This window comes from Triplophysa rosa, linkage group LG8 (genome assembly GCF_024868665.1).
Source record: "Triplophysa rosa linkage group LG8, Trosa_1v2, whole genome shotgun sequence".
Lineage (NCBI taxonomy): Eukaryota > Metazoa > Chordata > Actinopteri > Cypriniformes > Nemacheilidae > Triplophysa > Triplophysa rosa.
The window spans coordinates 14,845,327-14,862,192 of record NC_079897.1 but is presented as its reverse complement, the minus strand read 5'-3'; the positions used below and the strand labels follow the sequence as shown (position 1 = coordinate 14,862,192).

Sequence of the window (16,866 nt, the reverse complement as noted above, 5' to 3'; positions counted from 1 at the left end):
CTGTAGAGCAGTTTGCCCGTTTAGGGCTACTGTAGAAACAACATGGTGAATTCCATGTAAGGGGACCCGCGGTGTACGTAGATAGAAATAGCTCATTCTAAGGTCATAAAAACATAACACTTCATTATATAAGGTCTTTATACACCTCTGAACACATAGTTATGTATATTATATTGTATTTCTGTCAATAGATAATCCAAAAAATTACACACAGCACCTTAAAAAATGTTTGCGCTGAATAGCTAATAAAATTCAAGATATACTGTGAATAACGTCAGTAATTATACAATAGCGGTTTAATTATGTAATGTTTTTGTTCTGCTTGTCTCTGAGTGAATAAGTGGCGCGGTTTTGTTTACTGCATGGTGCTCATGGAGGGTCTACACTACAGTATACGGGGACCAGAACAGATGAACACATGAAAACTGCTCTGAGAGTTTTCTTCATGAGAATTGCACTTTCAGTTACTCTGTTAACCACACACATACACAGTTGCGCAAAAATGGGGTATGCAGTGTATGCGGTGCATAGGGGTTCCACACTAGGGGGGGGTGTGTGGGGGGGGGGGTGCGCCCTTGTGCCAAAATATTATTTAATGTTTTTTTTAATAAAACGTTATTAAATAATAAAATATAATGAAAAAGTCATTATCTAAAACGTTTTAGGTTCACTTTTGTCTAGCATTTTAAATGAGTTCAATAAATATATATTTTATTTAATCAAGTTATTATGTCAACCAATCACTCTTTGACAGTCAAATGACCAAATGGATCGAGCAAAGAAACTTCCCAAAGCGCAGAACAGAACATGAAAATGAAAAACAAGTCAATTGATTGTTAAAAACAATGTACAAGTGGATAAATAACGATTATCGGTTATTTAACGTTGCCTGAGAGGTAGTTCATATCATAATACAATATCAGTTCACCTCTAGGCCTACATCTTTGTCGCTTATAAAATAAATCTATGTTTGTAAAGGAGCTTTATAACTACATTCGGGAGAGTCTGAGACGGTTGTTAAAGCTGTTAAGTGTCCCACTATCATGCATATAAGCTAGTTATCGGGTTCTTTGTTAAACGTCGGACGCATTTTCCCCATATGACGACGCGAGCTGTGCAGTTTGAACGTCAGGCCCGTGTTCTTCATATAACGCCAGCAGATGCGTCTTCTGCAAATGCGTCTTCACCGGAGAGATTGCGCGAGGACAGTGAAACAGCATAATGATTGACAGGATGACAGAAACAAGAGCGCAAAAAAGTTTGTTAATAAAAAATAATAATTTCTTTGTTCAAAGTGAGTTGATCTTTGTTTTACTTTAATGATGTTGTGTTTTCATAAAATGTGAACCACAAGCTAAAAATGTTTTAAAACAAGGGGAAAATCCAAAGATTTTTTATTTATTTGCGTTATAATGTCTATTATCCGTCTTATTTAGTTTTTCAATAAAAGTTTAATCATAAAATTTCAGTAAAAGTATGTTTAGCATAGGCTATTTTATTGTTGTGTTTTTATTAAATATTAATGCACCACAAACTAAGCATTCGTTTTAAAGTAGGCCTAAGTGGGAAAAAGCTAAGACCGTTTGTTTATTTGCGTTATACAACGCGACAAACTTTTGTATATCATGTGATACGTCTTATTCTAATAATAATAAATAATGTTAATAATACTTTTTGTTTAAGGAAAGGGAATAATCTAAATGTATAACTTTGAAGATCAAAATAAGTTTATTTCCTCACCAGCACATCTCTAATGGGCTATCGATTGTTACTTTTATTTTGGGATATTTAAAGAAGTTTTATTGTTTAAAACTGGACAAGCTTTTGTTAAAGGTTTTAAATGTCAAAATTCTAGACTACATAAGTGAAACTCACTTTCCAAAGAATACAATAAATAGCCTTATTTGGGGTTTTATTTAGTTATTATAAGCAAAAGATAAAATAAAAAATTGTTTAGCCTGTTATCCGATTAATAAAAAAACAATGATCAAATAATCGTTAGTTTCAGCCCTAATTTATTGTGTATGTCTGAACATAAACTTTATGTACTTTTACTACTTTTTACTCCACTGTTTCATTAGTTTTCAGATTGTTATTTATCTTTTCAGAATTGTGTATCTGTTACACTGTGAAGCAGTTGAAAAAAGTGTTTATGTAAAAGGAAACCTTTTTGCTTCTGTTATAGATGCAAATCTGATTGTCACCTTCACATAATGTAAAATATAACTAGAATGACTCAAGGTCAAAGGTAATATACAACTTGTTTGCAGATTTTTTATTTGTTGTGTGTTTTTTTATATTAGGGTGGCCGATGGGGGGGGGGTGGGGGTCTACATTTTAGTAGACTGTTAAAAAATGAAAGAAAAAACATACTGTATGTACTAAGGTACTAGTCATTATGCCCAATTTTAACCATATCTTTTTTTTAAGGTTCAAAAACACTGTGGTGTCGAGGAATTTTACTTTAGTTTATGAGTTACACTAGTGAATTTATCTTTTCATGGGTGCAAATATATTACTATTGTAAATAATAATATATTTATTAAAAACTGAAAACGTGAAATCTACAAAAATTTAAATAGAAAAATTTAATTAATTAATAAATAAATGGAATTTGGTCAAAATTGTCATAGGGCCCTAGTAACAGAAATTACACAAGTTTAACTAGGCTATATGGTGATCTATATGCACAGGTATATTTAAATGCACATCCTATGTAATGTCCTGTATACCAGTTAGTATTTTGAAAGGGTTGCTTGCTTACTTTACATTGTGTATGTCTGTGCAAACACCATAATTACCAAAAAAGGAGTCGAGGTGAAATCTCTGAACATCATATGCTTGTTTGTCATTTTTGATTCTGAACATGATAGCAAGCCAAAGTTTGAGGAGCGGAAGATCGGTTAATTAACTTGATCTGTTTATTCCGTATCACCTTATAAAACTTGTTTGATTGGTGTTTTTTGGAGCTCGTTGGTTCCAATTTTTGAAATTTCTTCTGTTCCAAACAGCATATAGAGCAACACGAGTACATTTGTTGTACTGTTCATTGTTTGTTTACTCATTCACCAATACTGAACTTTTTGATTTCACACAGTAGATGTTGCCATCGGTCTCTGTAGTGTCTAAATATAACATCATGAAAGCACCAAATCTCACTGTAGAGGAGATCAAGGAACCTTGGTACTCTGTAGAAGATAAAAGAATGATAACAACAGAAATTTACAGTTTTCAGTTCATCTACACGGGTAGAGGACCATGATGGATGTTGCTTTGAAGTTCACCTAATATGAACGTATAAAACTCGTATACTCAATTAATGTTAGACTTTTCCACACCATCTTGTTGTACTTTGTGTTAACCTGTCATGATACTGACAAAATCTATCTTGTTATTAAAAAATAATTTTCAGAGGGTGTTGGCTGATGTCCAGACACCATTTGTACATTTGCCAGCAGGTTGGTGTGGGCTGATACTTGTCAAAGCATCTGGCAACCCTCACGTATCCAAGCCAACTCTGGAAAACCTTTAGGATGTTTACTGCCATAAAAGCCGAGCATGTTGAGCAGTCTGTGGAGGCTTTGTGTGGACCGCAGTCGGACAGCAGAGAAACACAATGGCAATATTTGTAAGAATTATTCTTGATGTTTATGCAGCGCGGCTGAATGTGAATGTAAGATAGATGTTCTCAGTGGAGCGCAGGGAGATATTTTTAGCCAGTTTCAAAGCTATAGATGGTGAGACGAGGATGTTCAGAGTTTAAATCTAATCTACAATCACAGGCTTGGGGTTTTACAATCAGGAAAACGTGAATTAGTGATTTGAAAACAATGAATTTGTATGATATGAAACGTACAAAACCGTATGATTATTAGAAGAAAGCAAGAATGGAGCTCCACTCTAAAGCTGATTGGGTGAAACAGATTGTACTTAAATGCACAAATGAGATCATACAAATTATCCACCATATAAATTTGCCATGAGATTGTGTGGGGTTTCAATGTGGTCTAACTATCCATTTACACTGACAGCCAACATCTGGAAAAGTTTGCCAGGTGGTCTTTTAATGTTTTTTACAGTCTTTTATGTAAATCCTTGTTTTACATGAATAACCAATTGTGTAACCGATACCGAAACTCTTGAAATGTGTGTGCATACATTTGTTCTCAAGTATTATTTTTTAGTATTCACTCTCTGTGTCCTCCAGGTGGTGTTGCTCAGTGGCCACCTAGACAGCTGGGATGTGGGTCAGGGGGCTATGGATGATGGAGGCGGGGCTGTCATTTCCTGGGAGGCACTTTCTCTGATCAAACACTTAGGTGGGACACGTGTTGATACTGTCTCAGAAACACTGCACGCACGCATGCACGCGCACACACACACACACACACACGCGCACGCACACACACACACACACACACACACACACACACACACGCACACACACACACACACACACTCAACCAAAAAGAGGCTTTAGTATCACCCTGAAGGTACGTGACTCTGACTGTACGCTATCCTTCTTATTATAAAGCTTCTTACAGAATAAATAAATAAAAGCATATTAAATATTGATTTGAGTCGAAAATATTTCATTATGTGTGAAGAAAGAGATTGCAGACTGCCGTAGGGCTGTCACGATTATGATCTAGTAAATCATTGCGAATATGACGATTAATTGTCTGTTTTAGGGCTTTGGCGATTATGGCGATTAATTGTCTGTTTTAGAGCTTTGAAATTTAATTCTCATACATTTTTGATTCAGCTTTGAAACGACCATATTGGTCTGATTATAAAAAATATGTTTTTTTTCTTGGAAATACATCGGAAAATATTGGTTTATCATATATTTAAGGTTTAGGCTTTTACCTGTCAATAATACAACCACCAAATACTTGTGAATTAAGTAAATTGATCAGGAGTGAAGCCACCATTAAAATACTATCAGTCATAGAAAAGCTTCTAGTCTTGTTTTTTTCTCACTTACAAGACTACAATAAGATTTTACTTCTATGTTAATGAAATTTTGGTAGACTGGTTTTCACACTGAGATTATCTTAAATAATATTAAATTGTACTGCAGGTTATTTTTATGGTATATGCTTTAGTTTTTATTGTGTTGTGTTGGTACATTTTACAAGTATTACAATGCTTTAGTTACAATAAATACACTAAAATATGTTAAATGCAGGCACTACAGCTCCCCCTAGTGTCTTCTATAGAGATGTGCGATAATTGCGTTGATCTGAAACCATCGCGATGAGGCCAAACAATCGCTATGAGACGATTATTTAATAATCGTGACAGCCGTACCGACTGGTACATGAAACTGTTACAGCTGTGTAGAAAATTGGTTGCACAATGGTTATTTATACAGTTCTTACCCAGCGTTTCGTATATGAAATAGTTAACCAAACAATTCTGTGATTGACCAATCAGAATCAAGTATCCAAAAAGGCCACATTATAAATAAAACATATTTTATGCAGACAAGCAGTAACTGGTTCAGGTTTGGAAAGTGTGTCCTCTGGCTACTAGTTCAGAATACGATTTTGCAGAAATGTGCTTTAAGTGCAGCGCATGGGGAATATTATATTATTATTTGGATTATTAAAATTCCTGCCGAGTGTCAATATGTAATGGAGTCTGAGTCTCTTGGACCTTCTCCTGTATTTTTGCTTTATTGCAGAGGCAATGCTGAGAGTTGTGCTCATTTGTATTTAAGATCTTTCTCTTGCCAAAAACACTAGCAAACAGCTCACAACAACACAGACAACATGATTCATTCCAATGAATAAACGTTCTCCACAACATTTTAAATCATTTAGTCATTTAGTATGCAGCTTTTTATTATTCTGATAATCGAGTTATTTACTTCACAAATCTCAGATTTCTCTGTTTCATATTAGACCCACGTTCTGATTATGTTCCCTCAACCCTGCTGTGCTATCTGACTTGGACGCAGTGACCGGGTTCACTTTGTGTTCAGAATACGTACAGACAGTTCCTCTATCTGGATCATTGAGCATTTTCAGCACAATTAAGACTGAAATATCTCTCCCAGAGAGTTATAAAGTGCCCGGTGTGCAAGGGCCGAGATCATCCAGTACCGTCAGTGAGTGATCTGCGTTGTGTCACGCTGAACTTACAAATGCAGTTTTATTTTAAATATAAATTTCATTTCCTCTGTCTGCTTCTGCTAAAGATTAGATTGATGACCTTGATGACGGCCTCTGAGGCAATATTACACTGGCTGCATTATGAAAATGTATTCTGAAATATGATGTGGTTGCCTCATACTGTTGATTGCTTCGGTCCCAAGGGCTGCGTCCCAAACGGACACTGAGGGCAGTTCTGTGGTCTGCAGAGGAGCCGGGAGGAGTGGGGGCTGCTCAGTACTTTCAACACCACAAAGTAAGTCACACCTGTCTACCGCATTAAAACTATTAACCTTATATTCTATCATGTGACACAACTCTGTGTAATCTGTGACATGTTTTATGTATGTAAACACACGGGGGTGAATTCAAGAAAGTACTTCAACGTCACTCACCGCCGGCAGCGATGGAGCGGTGCTATACATCCCCTGCAAAATGATGCCAGATTGTGGTAGCATGCATGCTCCCCAGCGTAGCACTCAGACTCAACCCGCAAGAACTGCGGCGTGCAAATTGCACTCGCCACAGATGTTCTGGGCGTTTGCGCCGTTACCTGATTTGCATAATTCCTTCAGTGAATTGGGCGTTTAAACACCACTGCAAATAACCGTCACTGCCAGTACGCTCCGTTCGCTCCGGTCACACCCCCTATTTTGTAAATGATATTAAGTTCGGTGTAATTCACACTTTTCATTAGCCGCAAATGTTAATTTAAAGCGTTTCACAAGCGAGCGTGCGTTATGTAACTGCTCTCCTGCCCTTGAGCAATTCTGAGATCTTTCATCAGGGCTAACAAGATCTAATGTGAGTCTAATGTGATACAGTATTTTAAACGGCTTTACCCTTAGCATCTAAACTTAGTTTCTGTGTATCCCGAAAGCACAAAGGATCTCAGTTTATTCACGTTGAGTTCAGTTTAAATGGCTTGTTGTCTTGAGAATTGGCATGTGAAAAAAGTTTCTTTCTTTCTCGTTTTTATTCTTGACAGTGAAAAGTATTTGTTAATTCCCACACAAACCCAAGCGCTGCGGTGCCCGTCCATCTAACTTTATTTCTGTCAATAATATTTTGCTTGGACTCTTCTGGTTTTGGAGCGAACAGCGCAGTAAACTGTATTTGTCAGGTCTGTCGGCTGTAAAGTGATACTTTATGGTATGGAACAATTTATCCAGCAGTTGGACGTGAAACTCCATTGTATCACACTACCATGGGATTGGGTTTTCCTTTTATGAGGTTGGATACTGATCAGAGAGCAGTGGTTTTAGGCCAAGCAGAATTCGAATGCTGCGTTTTGGCCTGTGATCCAACTTTTTACTGTATTACATCCAATTATGTAGATAGTGGGTACGACTCTGTACGAGTTGGTGCTATAATGCATACTGTTGAGAAGAAAGCTAACCATCCTTCTTTCTGAATAAACCCAGGACTCAAGAATCCAGATACACAAAAGGAATTCATTTCTATGATTCATCTAATGCATAATTCATCTCTTGACTTTTTAAAGATTCTCCAGAAGTACTTTTTACTTCCATTTGCACACTGCTGTGTTAATATATTGGTGACTTCTCTTCGACTTCTAAGGCAAACATCTCGAACTTTGACCTGGTAATGGAGTCTGACCTGGGCACCTTCAGGCCCCTGGGACTGCAGTTCACTGGGAATGACAAGGCTCGGGCCATCATGAAGGAGGTGATGAAACTGTTGGCTTCCATCAACGTCACGTCTCTGGAGCGGAACGGAGAGGGGACGGATATTAACATGTGGATGCAAGCTGGAGTTCCAGGTCAGTTTCATCTGCTGTACAGCTGCCTTGGATCTGCTGGCATTTTGTCAATTCAGACGTTTTAAGCTTACGACTTACGAGTCCACAAGTATTCCTGGAAATGCCAATTGATTACGTAAATAGACTGAATCATAGTATTGAAGAAAGGAAGCTGACTGTTAATTCCTTGTACAGTCTTGAACATATAAAAAAGAAGAAGCATGTTGACTGCAAGGACTACAGCAAAGTTTGAAGTGATAGTTCACCCCAAAATGAAAATTTTGTCACCATTTACTCAGCCATATAGGTTATTTCAAACCTATATGGCTTTCTTTCTTCCGCAGAACTCAAAAGAAGATCTTTTGAAAAATGTTGTTAACTGGTACCCATTGACTTGCTTTGGTTTTGTGTCCATACAATAGAAGTGAATGTGGGTCGGTGCTGTTCGGTTACTAACTTTCGTCAAAATAACTTATTTTGGGTTCTGCGGAAGAAAGTCATACAGGTTTGAAGTGACAAGAGGGTGAGTAAATGACAGAATTTTCATTTCATCACTTCAACACTTCAACTACAATATTCTGGGTTTATAAAACAACTTTTAGGCAATGCTTCAATTAGCGCTTTTTCACCATCGCGCCAAATCGTTCTTGTTGCTTATTCGTTCCTCTCCGTGCCGATCCATGCCAGCCGGTACGTAAATGGTTTCATTTTCCAGCACAGGGCTGATAACGAAAATCTTTAGAATGTAAACACAAACGCATCACGCGCTGCCATGGTAACACAAGAGACTGAGCTATAACGTCTCTGCACACAGTCTATTAGCACGCGATTCCGAGCCGAGAACAGTTTGTAATCGTCGAACCAGGCTCACATGGAAACATAAATGTAACCGTTTCAGACCGTGCTTAGAACGGTTCGGCGCGATGGTGGAAAAGCGATCAATGTCAATACCCAAAATGAACAGAAGTGCAGACAGTGGTAACACAAGATGAAAGTAACAATTAATGTAGATAGAAATCAGATATCATATTAGTTTAGTTCACAACCTTGCAATGCATTTTATTTATTTCGCTCACATTCCCAGGCAATAAAACAATTAGTCATTAGTGTAACTAGGAAAATAAATGTTTTTACATCATCCTCAACCTCATAAATAAATTTGTTGTTGCCTCCATTCCAAAAGTCTTGTAAAAGTGAATTCAGCAGTTTAACATATAGGGACATAGTATATCTATAAATTTGTGTCTATCTTAGGATAGCTTGTAGGCTAGTCGTAGCTTTTATCAACGTTAAAAAGCCTCTTCATTTAATAGCCACTCACTTCAGTCACTCTTCTGATGTTTTACACATGTAATGCGTTTCATTTATACTCCTAAAGTTTTGCACCTCAATCTCAGGGACTTTTCTCAGTCTAATGACTGAAAGAACCGCATTAATTGTTTGAGTTCAACCAATGGTCTGTGAAATGAGCTCTCTGAAACACTCGGCAGAAATGAAGAGAGCTCACATAGTTAACCCTGAGGAGCCGATTCGGACAGATGCAATGTAGTGTAACTTCGTATACTTTCACCCTGGAAAAACGGGCCCAACTCTTTTTTTTTATTATGACTATTGATCTTTTCTGTCGCCATTAGCATAAAAACTGTTGCCGATATCGTTGATCGTGCTGGAAATGTACGTTTGTTGAGTTTCTGCAGTGGATCAGTGTCTTTTCTGCAGTGTTTTAGGCTAACCAGCAATCATGCATGTGCCATTACCCATCATTATATAAAATTGCTCAAGCGTCGGGCTGAATAAATCCCATTAATGGCTGTAGTCACCAGTCTGATTGCTTTAACCAGCACTGAACTGTGTCACACGAAAGAATAGGTTCTTCTGCAGCCGTGCACGCTGTTATCGGATGGACTGGCCGTGACATCACTGCAGTATCGCAGGAAAAATGAGCGCAGCAGGAGGCATGTAGGAACGTATGGCGAAACTCCGCTGAAGTTTAAAGGCAACATATTAAACAAATGAATCATAGGCGCAGCTGTCCAAACACCGCGGCTATGTGGAGCAACCGAGCTGAGGTTTTCCTTTTCCATTATCTGAAGATTTTGTGCCACGTTTGGTGTGTAATCACAAGTCGCTCGGTAGTTTTTCCCCTTGACCAGGCTGCAAACTCATACATGAAATGTTGGCACCGTCTTTCAGTCAAATTGTTGCAAAAGACCGGCCTCTCTTGAGTTTAATGTTGATAAGTTAAAATGATTTTTACTGAAGTCATGGCAGCCTACCAACTTGCCAAGCCGTATCTTGATCAGTTCTTGTTTAGATTATAGAGTGGATCCAAAATCCATTTTTGTAAGTTTTGGGAGCGTTTATCTTTTCGGTAAATATATAATCAAACAGACATTTAAAAGCCATCACTGACAGATGTGTTTAAACTGGAGCTCTCAGACTTTATGAATAAAGCCTCAACACTGCAGTTTTTTCACTTCAGTGCTCCTCAGGATGGTCCCTATAGTATGCACTGTACCCCATACGCCCCACACTATTGATTCTGGGCCAAGGAATAAGCAATGCTTCACTAAACACCCTTCTAAGGTCGAACAAGACTTTCTTCCTGAATTTCCAGGGGAATGAAAAGTCTTGTGGATGGATGGGCTTGGTTCACATATGGAATCAGTACAGAAATAGATGGCAGGCCAACAGGCTTTAACTGCAACCACATGCCTGCTGGATTCTTTTTCTTCATGTTCCATTGCCTCTCTAAACAAAGAGGACCAATGCTCAGTGGAAAAAGAAAATGTTTTTTTGCCAGCGTTAGCGTCACACTTATTTTGAAATGGTTCTGATGTTTCTGTGAGTGACGCAGTGTCATCTAGTCTTTGGCATGGGTCGCTTTCCATCAGCAGCACTTGGAGCTGGGCCTAGATCCTACCAGGATTAACCAGACAGGAAATATTAGAGGAAATAGCAAAGCCCGGTCAGTTTGGACTGTAAGACTGAAGAGAAAGAAATGCACGATGGGGTATAAAATTCTGTTAAAGAGCAAAGATAAGTCGGAATATTTGCAGGAATGTTCCAAGTTCAGTACAGTTAGAATAGAATAGAATAGAGCAAAAAAGAGCAAAGTGAATATAAAGTAAAAAAGTTAATGAAGAAATATAAAAAGTATTTAGAGCATAATTTACTGTATTGGTGGCAGAAATATAAAGACACAAGAAACAATGGTGTTGAACATCACAAAAAATATTAAGACTTTTTTCAAAAATCCCATTTACACTAATGTATTTACACTGAACGTAATGAGGCCACTTACACCAACATTCTTTTACACAAATAACAAATAATAGACAGTTAAAGCCCTTATAACTGAGCTTTATAAAGGTATGTGTTGGTATGAAACTAGTATTATATTATATATTGTTGTTGCCATGGCAGCGTAACACAGGTACATGTTTACTTCAGTTGTATTTTATTCTAATTGCAGTTTTTGTTCAGTGTTATGTACAATTTCACTTTGTTTCAGGTGCCAGTCTGCACACTGCAGATCAGAGGTACTTCTGGTTCCACCACAGTGATGGAGACACCATGAGTTTTCAAAACCCAGAGGAGATGAACCTGTGCTCCGCTTTGTGGGCTGTAGTGGCTTACGTGGTGGCTGACCTGGAGGAAATGCTGCCCAGATAACAAGTTACCCTGAAACAAACCTCTCTCCATCAGCTAACAGCGGCCACATGATTCCAGGACACTTTTGTGATTTGACATTATTAGATCCATGATCACTCCATTATCATCCAGCATACAATACTGTTTTCTGTCTTGTATAATTTATTTTCATTTTTTATTCTTATGTAATTCTAATGTAATTTCTTTTTATATTGTAAATTCACCTTCAAAATGAAAATTCTGTCATCATTTACTCACCCTGTTGTCATTTTAAACCTGTGTGATTTTCTTCTGCAAAACATAAAAGAAGATATTTTGAAAAATGTTGGTAACCAGAAAACATTTGGTCCCCATTGACTCCTATTGTATGGTCAAAAAACCAAGTCAATGGGGACCAACGGTTTTCTGTTACCAACATTTATTAAAATATCTTTTGTGTTCTGCAGAAGAAAGTCATACAGGTTTGAAATGTGAAGAATAAATAAAATCAAACACTTCAGCCTCTCGTCAAAGTTCTCGCCCAATCAAATCCGCTTAAGAATTCGAAGAGTTCCGCCCCTTCAATATGAGAGCTACGGAAGCAGCGCCTCATATCAGCCACTTGTTCGCACATTTATTATGTCCTACATGGTAAATGACACATAATGCATTAGATGGGAGATAGGGGTTGATAACCAATCAGCAGCAACCAATTGCTGGACTGACTGTGCCATAAACAAAACGCTATTGGTTATTTTAAAAAGGGGCGGGGCCACTCAAAATGTCTCGTGCTCTCTGCATTTTTCAGTTGAAATTACGTCAACATATCAAATAATGCTGCACGTTCCAAGGCTTTGCACTGGGACTTTAAGGTGAAGTTCCAAGCATGTCATTTGTGTCATAATATAAGCATCTGTAATAAATGTACATACAATGATATGAATAAAGAATTTCTTATCCAGTCTATCCTCTATCTAAAATTAGTAGTGACTTCATGTAAACAACGACAAACAGAGATGCGTATATGACGTCATATAGTATTGCAAAATTCTTTTTATTCCAGATTTCACAGAATGAGCCTTAGTCATCAGAGCTTATGATTTCCCCTTGGAAACTGAGCCCAGTTCTCCTTTCCAAAAAACAAACATGTGGTCAGGAGGTAATGAAAACGCTGTCTCCCAGTCATCCTTCCTCTATTTTTACCATTGAATCTATTACGTCTTTATCACAGTTATGTTATAGAGCTGATTGAAGTTACATATAGCATTATGTTCATGTTAGCGTTGTTCAAATGAAAAATATAAAGTGACTCAAATCGTAAAGAATATCATGTGTGGTAGTTATTAGAAGTAATACCTTTATACTGTATGTACAATATGTGTTTGTTTCAATTTGTTTACTTGCATGATGATTTATTTTAGTATTACACAAAAATTTTTACATGTGATGGACAGTTTTTTTTAGTAGCGCAACCAAAATCCAGACATGTGTTTATTCTTTGATTGACATTGAAAACATATTGCTGTGTTTATCGGGCAATGGAAATGCAGTTGTATTTTCCATGTCCATTATGCTGTCTGTGTAAGTGTGTCACTGTGCCTGCACTTAATGTCTGGTTTTCAATTACATCAAAGTAAGTTCTTGTTTCTATGACAACTTAAATTGAGGGACAATTTGAGCACTATGCAAGAAAATCGGTCCTAGTATTTGGTTATGCCACAAAATCTCTGTTCACCATATCCTGCCACACTGAGAGAAATGTCACAGACTGGAAAATAAGGTGACTGGTGTTTAACTGTTAAGTCATTGTTGGTGTTGTTTATATTATTTATTTTGCATGCAATGATCACATGTTCTTTTTTGACACAACACTATAATAGCCTATAGGCTATAGTAAAAGGTCAGTTTAAAGTGAAGACCTGGTTGTACTTAAGCGCTGCTTGCTCTATTCCTGACCTTCACTTTCTCCTAGACATAATAATTTTCTCCCGAATCGTCAAGAAAAATGACTCCACAAGAGATTTTGGTTTGCTTTGATCGGGTAACAAAACCGTGCAGGCATCAACTCAGATTGCCTTTACATCCTCGTGGGCCTCAGATTAGAGGCCATAAAAGCATTTTTCTGGGCTTAGTGTTGCTTCACCCAAAAATGAAAATTCTGTAGCCCTTTATTCGCCCTCATGCTGTTGCAAACCTGTGTGAATTTCTTTCTACATGGTTATATCGACGAGAGAAAGCTGCATTCTCATTTCAAGATTTGATTTTGATCTGTTGTATTATTTCTAATTTTAGAGAAACATTCCTAAATTGAGTTAAAGGGTGCAGTCAGATCATTGGGTGTGGCGGTAAAAAGCAACCAGCGTCGCACCTTAGCGGTTCTCTCCAACCTGTGAGTTGTGAAATGAGAGCTAAGGTTAATCTGCTGAGTAGAAAAACATCTGGAAGCTTTTAACTCCGCTTGTGTATGTTATTGCAAATGATGTCAGGATTTGCAAGGGCACCGCTTGGCCTACGAAAACAAAAATGAGAGCTCCATCGACTCGGCGGCCCCCAACGCGGGAACAGCACTCAGCTGACGTTCCCAGAGACTGCGGACGCAGAAGTGTGTGGAAGTGATTCTTTGGTCTGAAATGCTTGACTGATGAATATGGAAGCGGTCAGTAATTTAATTACAAGTCATGGAAGCATAGCAGCTCGTAGGCGGAAAGTAAAAGCACCCAATGTGACTTGAGGGCCATGATCACACTGGACCCATGTTTGAAAAAACGCTTCTGCATACTAACAGACTTCCAAACAGGGCCATTGAGGTTTAATGAGGTTAAGCAGAGATTGTTGGGTGTAATGAGATGGAAAATGATGTGAGTCAGTGGGAAACGCCACTATTTCCTCCATTTACCTACACCGAACGCATATTTTAGCCTTCCTGTAAACATACACAAACCCATCCGAGTCACCTTTACATAGGGTTATGGACGCCCATCCATCTTGCTTTATTTATAGAATCAACTCCTTGTCCCTTTCCACCAATGTGTGTGTTAGGACATCAATTCAAGCACACCAAATATGTGTGTCAGACTTCTAGAGGAGACCTAAAATAAAGCCAAGGTGCTTCAGGAGAGTGTTGAAGCCTGGTGTGTCTTAAATCAGTGCTTCCCAAACGGTTTTCCCCTGGGACCTTGGTTTCACATTGCATCAAGGGTATAAATAAATGTTTATTGTTGGGGGAAACATGTTTCTCAGTTTAGCGGTTATACTGTAGTTCTAGACTGGCACAACAGGTGAAAAGGTGAAAAAATACACTTATGTACTTGTGTAGTGGTTTATTATCATGCACAAATTTTGTACTTAATATACAAAAAAATGTTTTTAATGTCTTAAGATAAAATTAAGAAGATTAAATTGTACAAAAAACGATATAACGTGTGACAATAGAGCACTTTAAGTACATTATGAACTTTATGCACAAAACATAAATGTAAAACATTTTTTACCTGGGAGTACTTGGTTGTTGCATAAAAGTAACAAAAATGTCCTTAAAACAAAGTGTTGAAATGTATCTGTTACTGTATTTATGTCAATCTGCATATTGAGAAGGTTTTCAATGTAGTGTAAAATTTGATTGTTTTGGCCTTTGATGTTGATAACGAAAGAGCAATAAGATAGCTCATACACTTTTTTATGTTGCTATGCCAACTATACAAAATTAAATAGCATGTTGAATTTTTTTATTTGTAATTTGATTTTCAGTAGATCATCTTAATGAAATACCGACAACCAAAACACATCTTTTTGAACTAATTTAAGGTCATATGATTCTGTTCATCAACTTCATAAATATTTGTCTGTTTTGTTTGATTCCCTACGGGAAATGATGTCACCACAAGTCTGAATTACTGTCATTAATTTGTAGTCTTGTAGTCTCTCTAAGAGCTGGATGCCTTCAGGCCAAATGTAGATCTCTGTTAGGAGAGCTCTCCTAAAGCTGCCAGCTTATGATCACGTTGTCGACTGAATGAGGATACAGGTTATTGCAGGTGTGAGAGTTGCAAACCGTCATAATGCAATCTCAGGATACTGCGTAGTGATGGGAGCAGAAATATTTTAGTAAAAAAAAAAGTTATGTATATCTTACTATATACTATCAATGGCTGATATTGATTCAAAGTTTGGGATACTTTCTAGTTTTTCCCTACTTAATTTCATACTTTTAAAAGCATTTGTGCTACACTCATGTAATTGAACCATCTTGTGATTCAAGACTTGTGGAACATCAAAACAAATACATTTCTGTCTACCAAACAGGTCTTATAATAACAAACCAATTTATGAAATCCATCATCTCTTATTTCCAATGCGTGCAATTTATGGCTACTCTCCTAAGTTAAATAACCTATTCTGATAGATGATCTGAACGTATTTCAGTAAAATGGACATGGAAGACACATAAGGTATCACTCTAAAGTTGGTGTGTTGTCAAGGCAACAGAAGTCAGTCAGATTTATTATTTCTGTTCCCCGTGGGATTTGTTAAAGCCGGAGGTGAAGTTCAGCTATGGCTGCCAAAGCAACGTGCCCTCTCAGTATTTTGTGGCACGTGTATTATAAATGTGACGTTCAAAATAAAAACAAGTAAGTAAATCTGTAAAATACTGATGAACAGATTCAACTATACTGGTAATTTCTGTGAGAGAAATGAAATCCTCAAGGCCCATTCTAAAGAATTGTGTGCTTTGTACTTAATGGTTTGGGAAGGGCTCTTTGTTATTCCCGTGTGAAGCGTAGTCCATATATAGAAATGATTTACAGCATCTGGTGTGGAATAACTTGATATATAGTCTACAGTAGATGTTTGAATCTATGAGAATTAAATTGCATGAATGTTGGTGAACAGCGTTTGGTTAAGCACCGTGGCAGAATTCATCCTTGTCAAAATTTGTTCAGTCCAGTTAAAGTCACTTTAAAAAATTAGCATGACACTTCCATTTATCATTCCTTTCAGCATTCTTTCCCAATTTTATGTTGCATGAATTCGGTAATACAGTATAGCATGTTTCAGGGCAGGTGTTTTGCCATTGTGCTAAGTGGATTTAGATCACATCAAACAAATCCACTTAAAACTATATAAATGGAGTTGAATTTCTTTGGCATTTCTTTTATTGATTAAACTGCTTTAAATTTCTTTTATTGATTAAACCGCTTTAAATAACGTATTCTTCATGTTCTAGGTAGTATTTATTATCCTTATTATTTATTATCTGAATAACTTTTCATATTAAATGGAAAAAATAACCCCTTATAATAAAGGGGAATGAAG

The 16,866-nt window shown here is 37.3% G+C and overlaps 1 protein-coding gene across 3 annotated transcripts in view; it reads left to right on the top strand.

Moving 5' to 3' along the window:
* Window positions 1-12,519, top strand: part of LOC130558169 (carboxypeptidase Q-like) — a 49,011-nt gene extending 36,492 nt beyond the window's left edge. For all 3 annotated transcript variants that reach the window (XM_057340441.1, XM_057340439.1, XM_057340440.1), the window contains exons 5-8: window positions 4,208-4,319; window positions 6,323-6,414; window positions 7,740-7,941; window positions 11,435-12,519. In XM_057340441.1, coding sequence (XP_057196424.1) covers window positions 4,208-4,319; window positions 6,323-6,414; window positions 7,740-7,941; window positions 11,435-11,595 — 567 coding nt within the window. In that variant the 3' untranslated portion in view covers window positions 11,596-12,519. The remainder of the gene's footprint in view (window positions 1-4,207; window positions 4,320-6,322; window positions 6,415-7,739; window positions 7,942-11,434) is intronic.
* The last annotated feature ends 4,347 nt before the right edge of the window (window positions 12,520-16,866 follow it).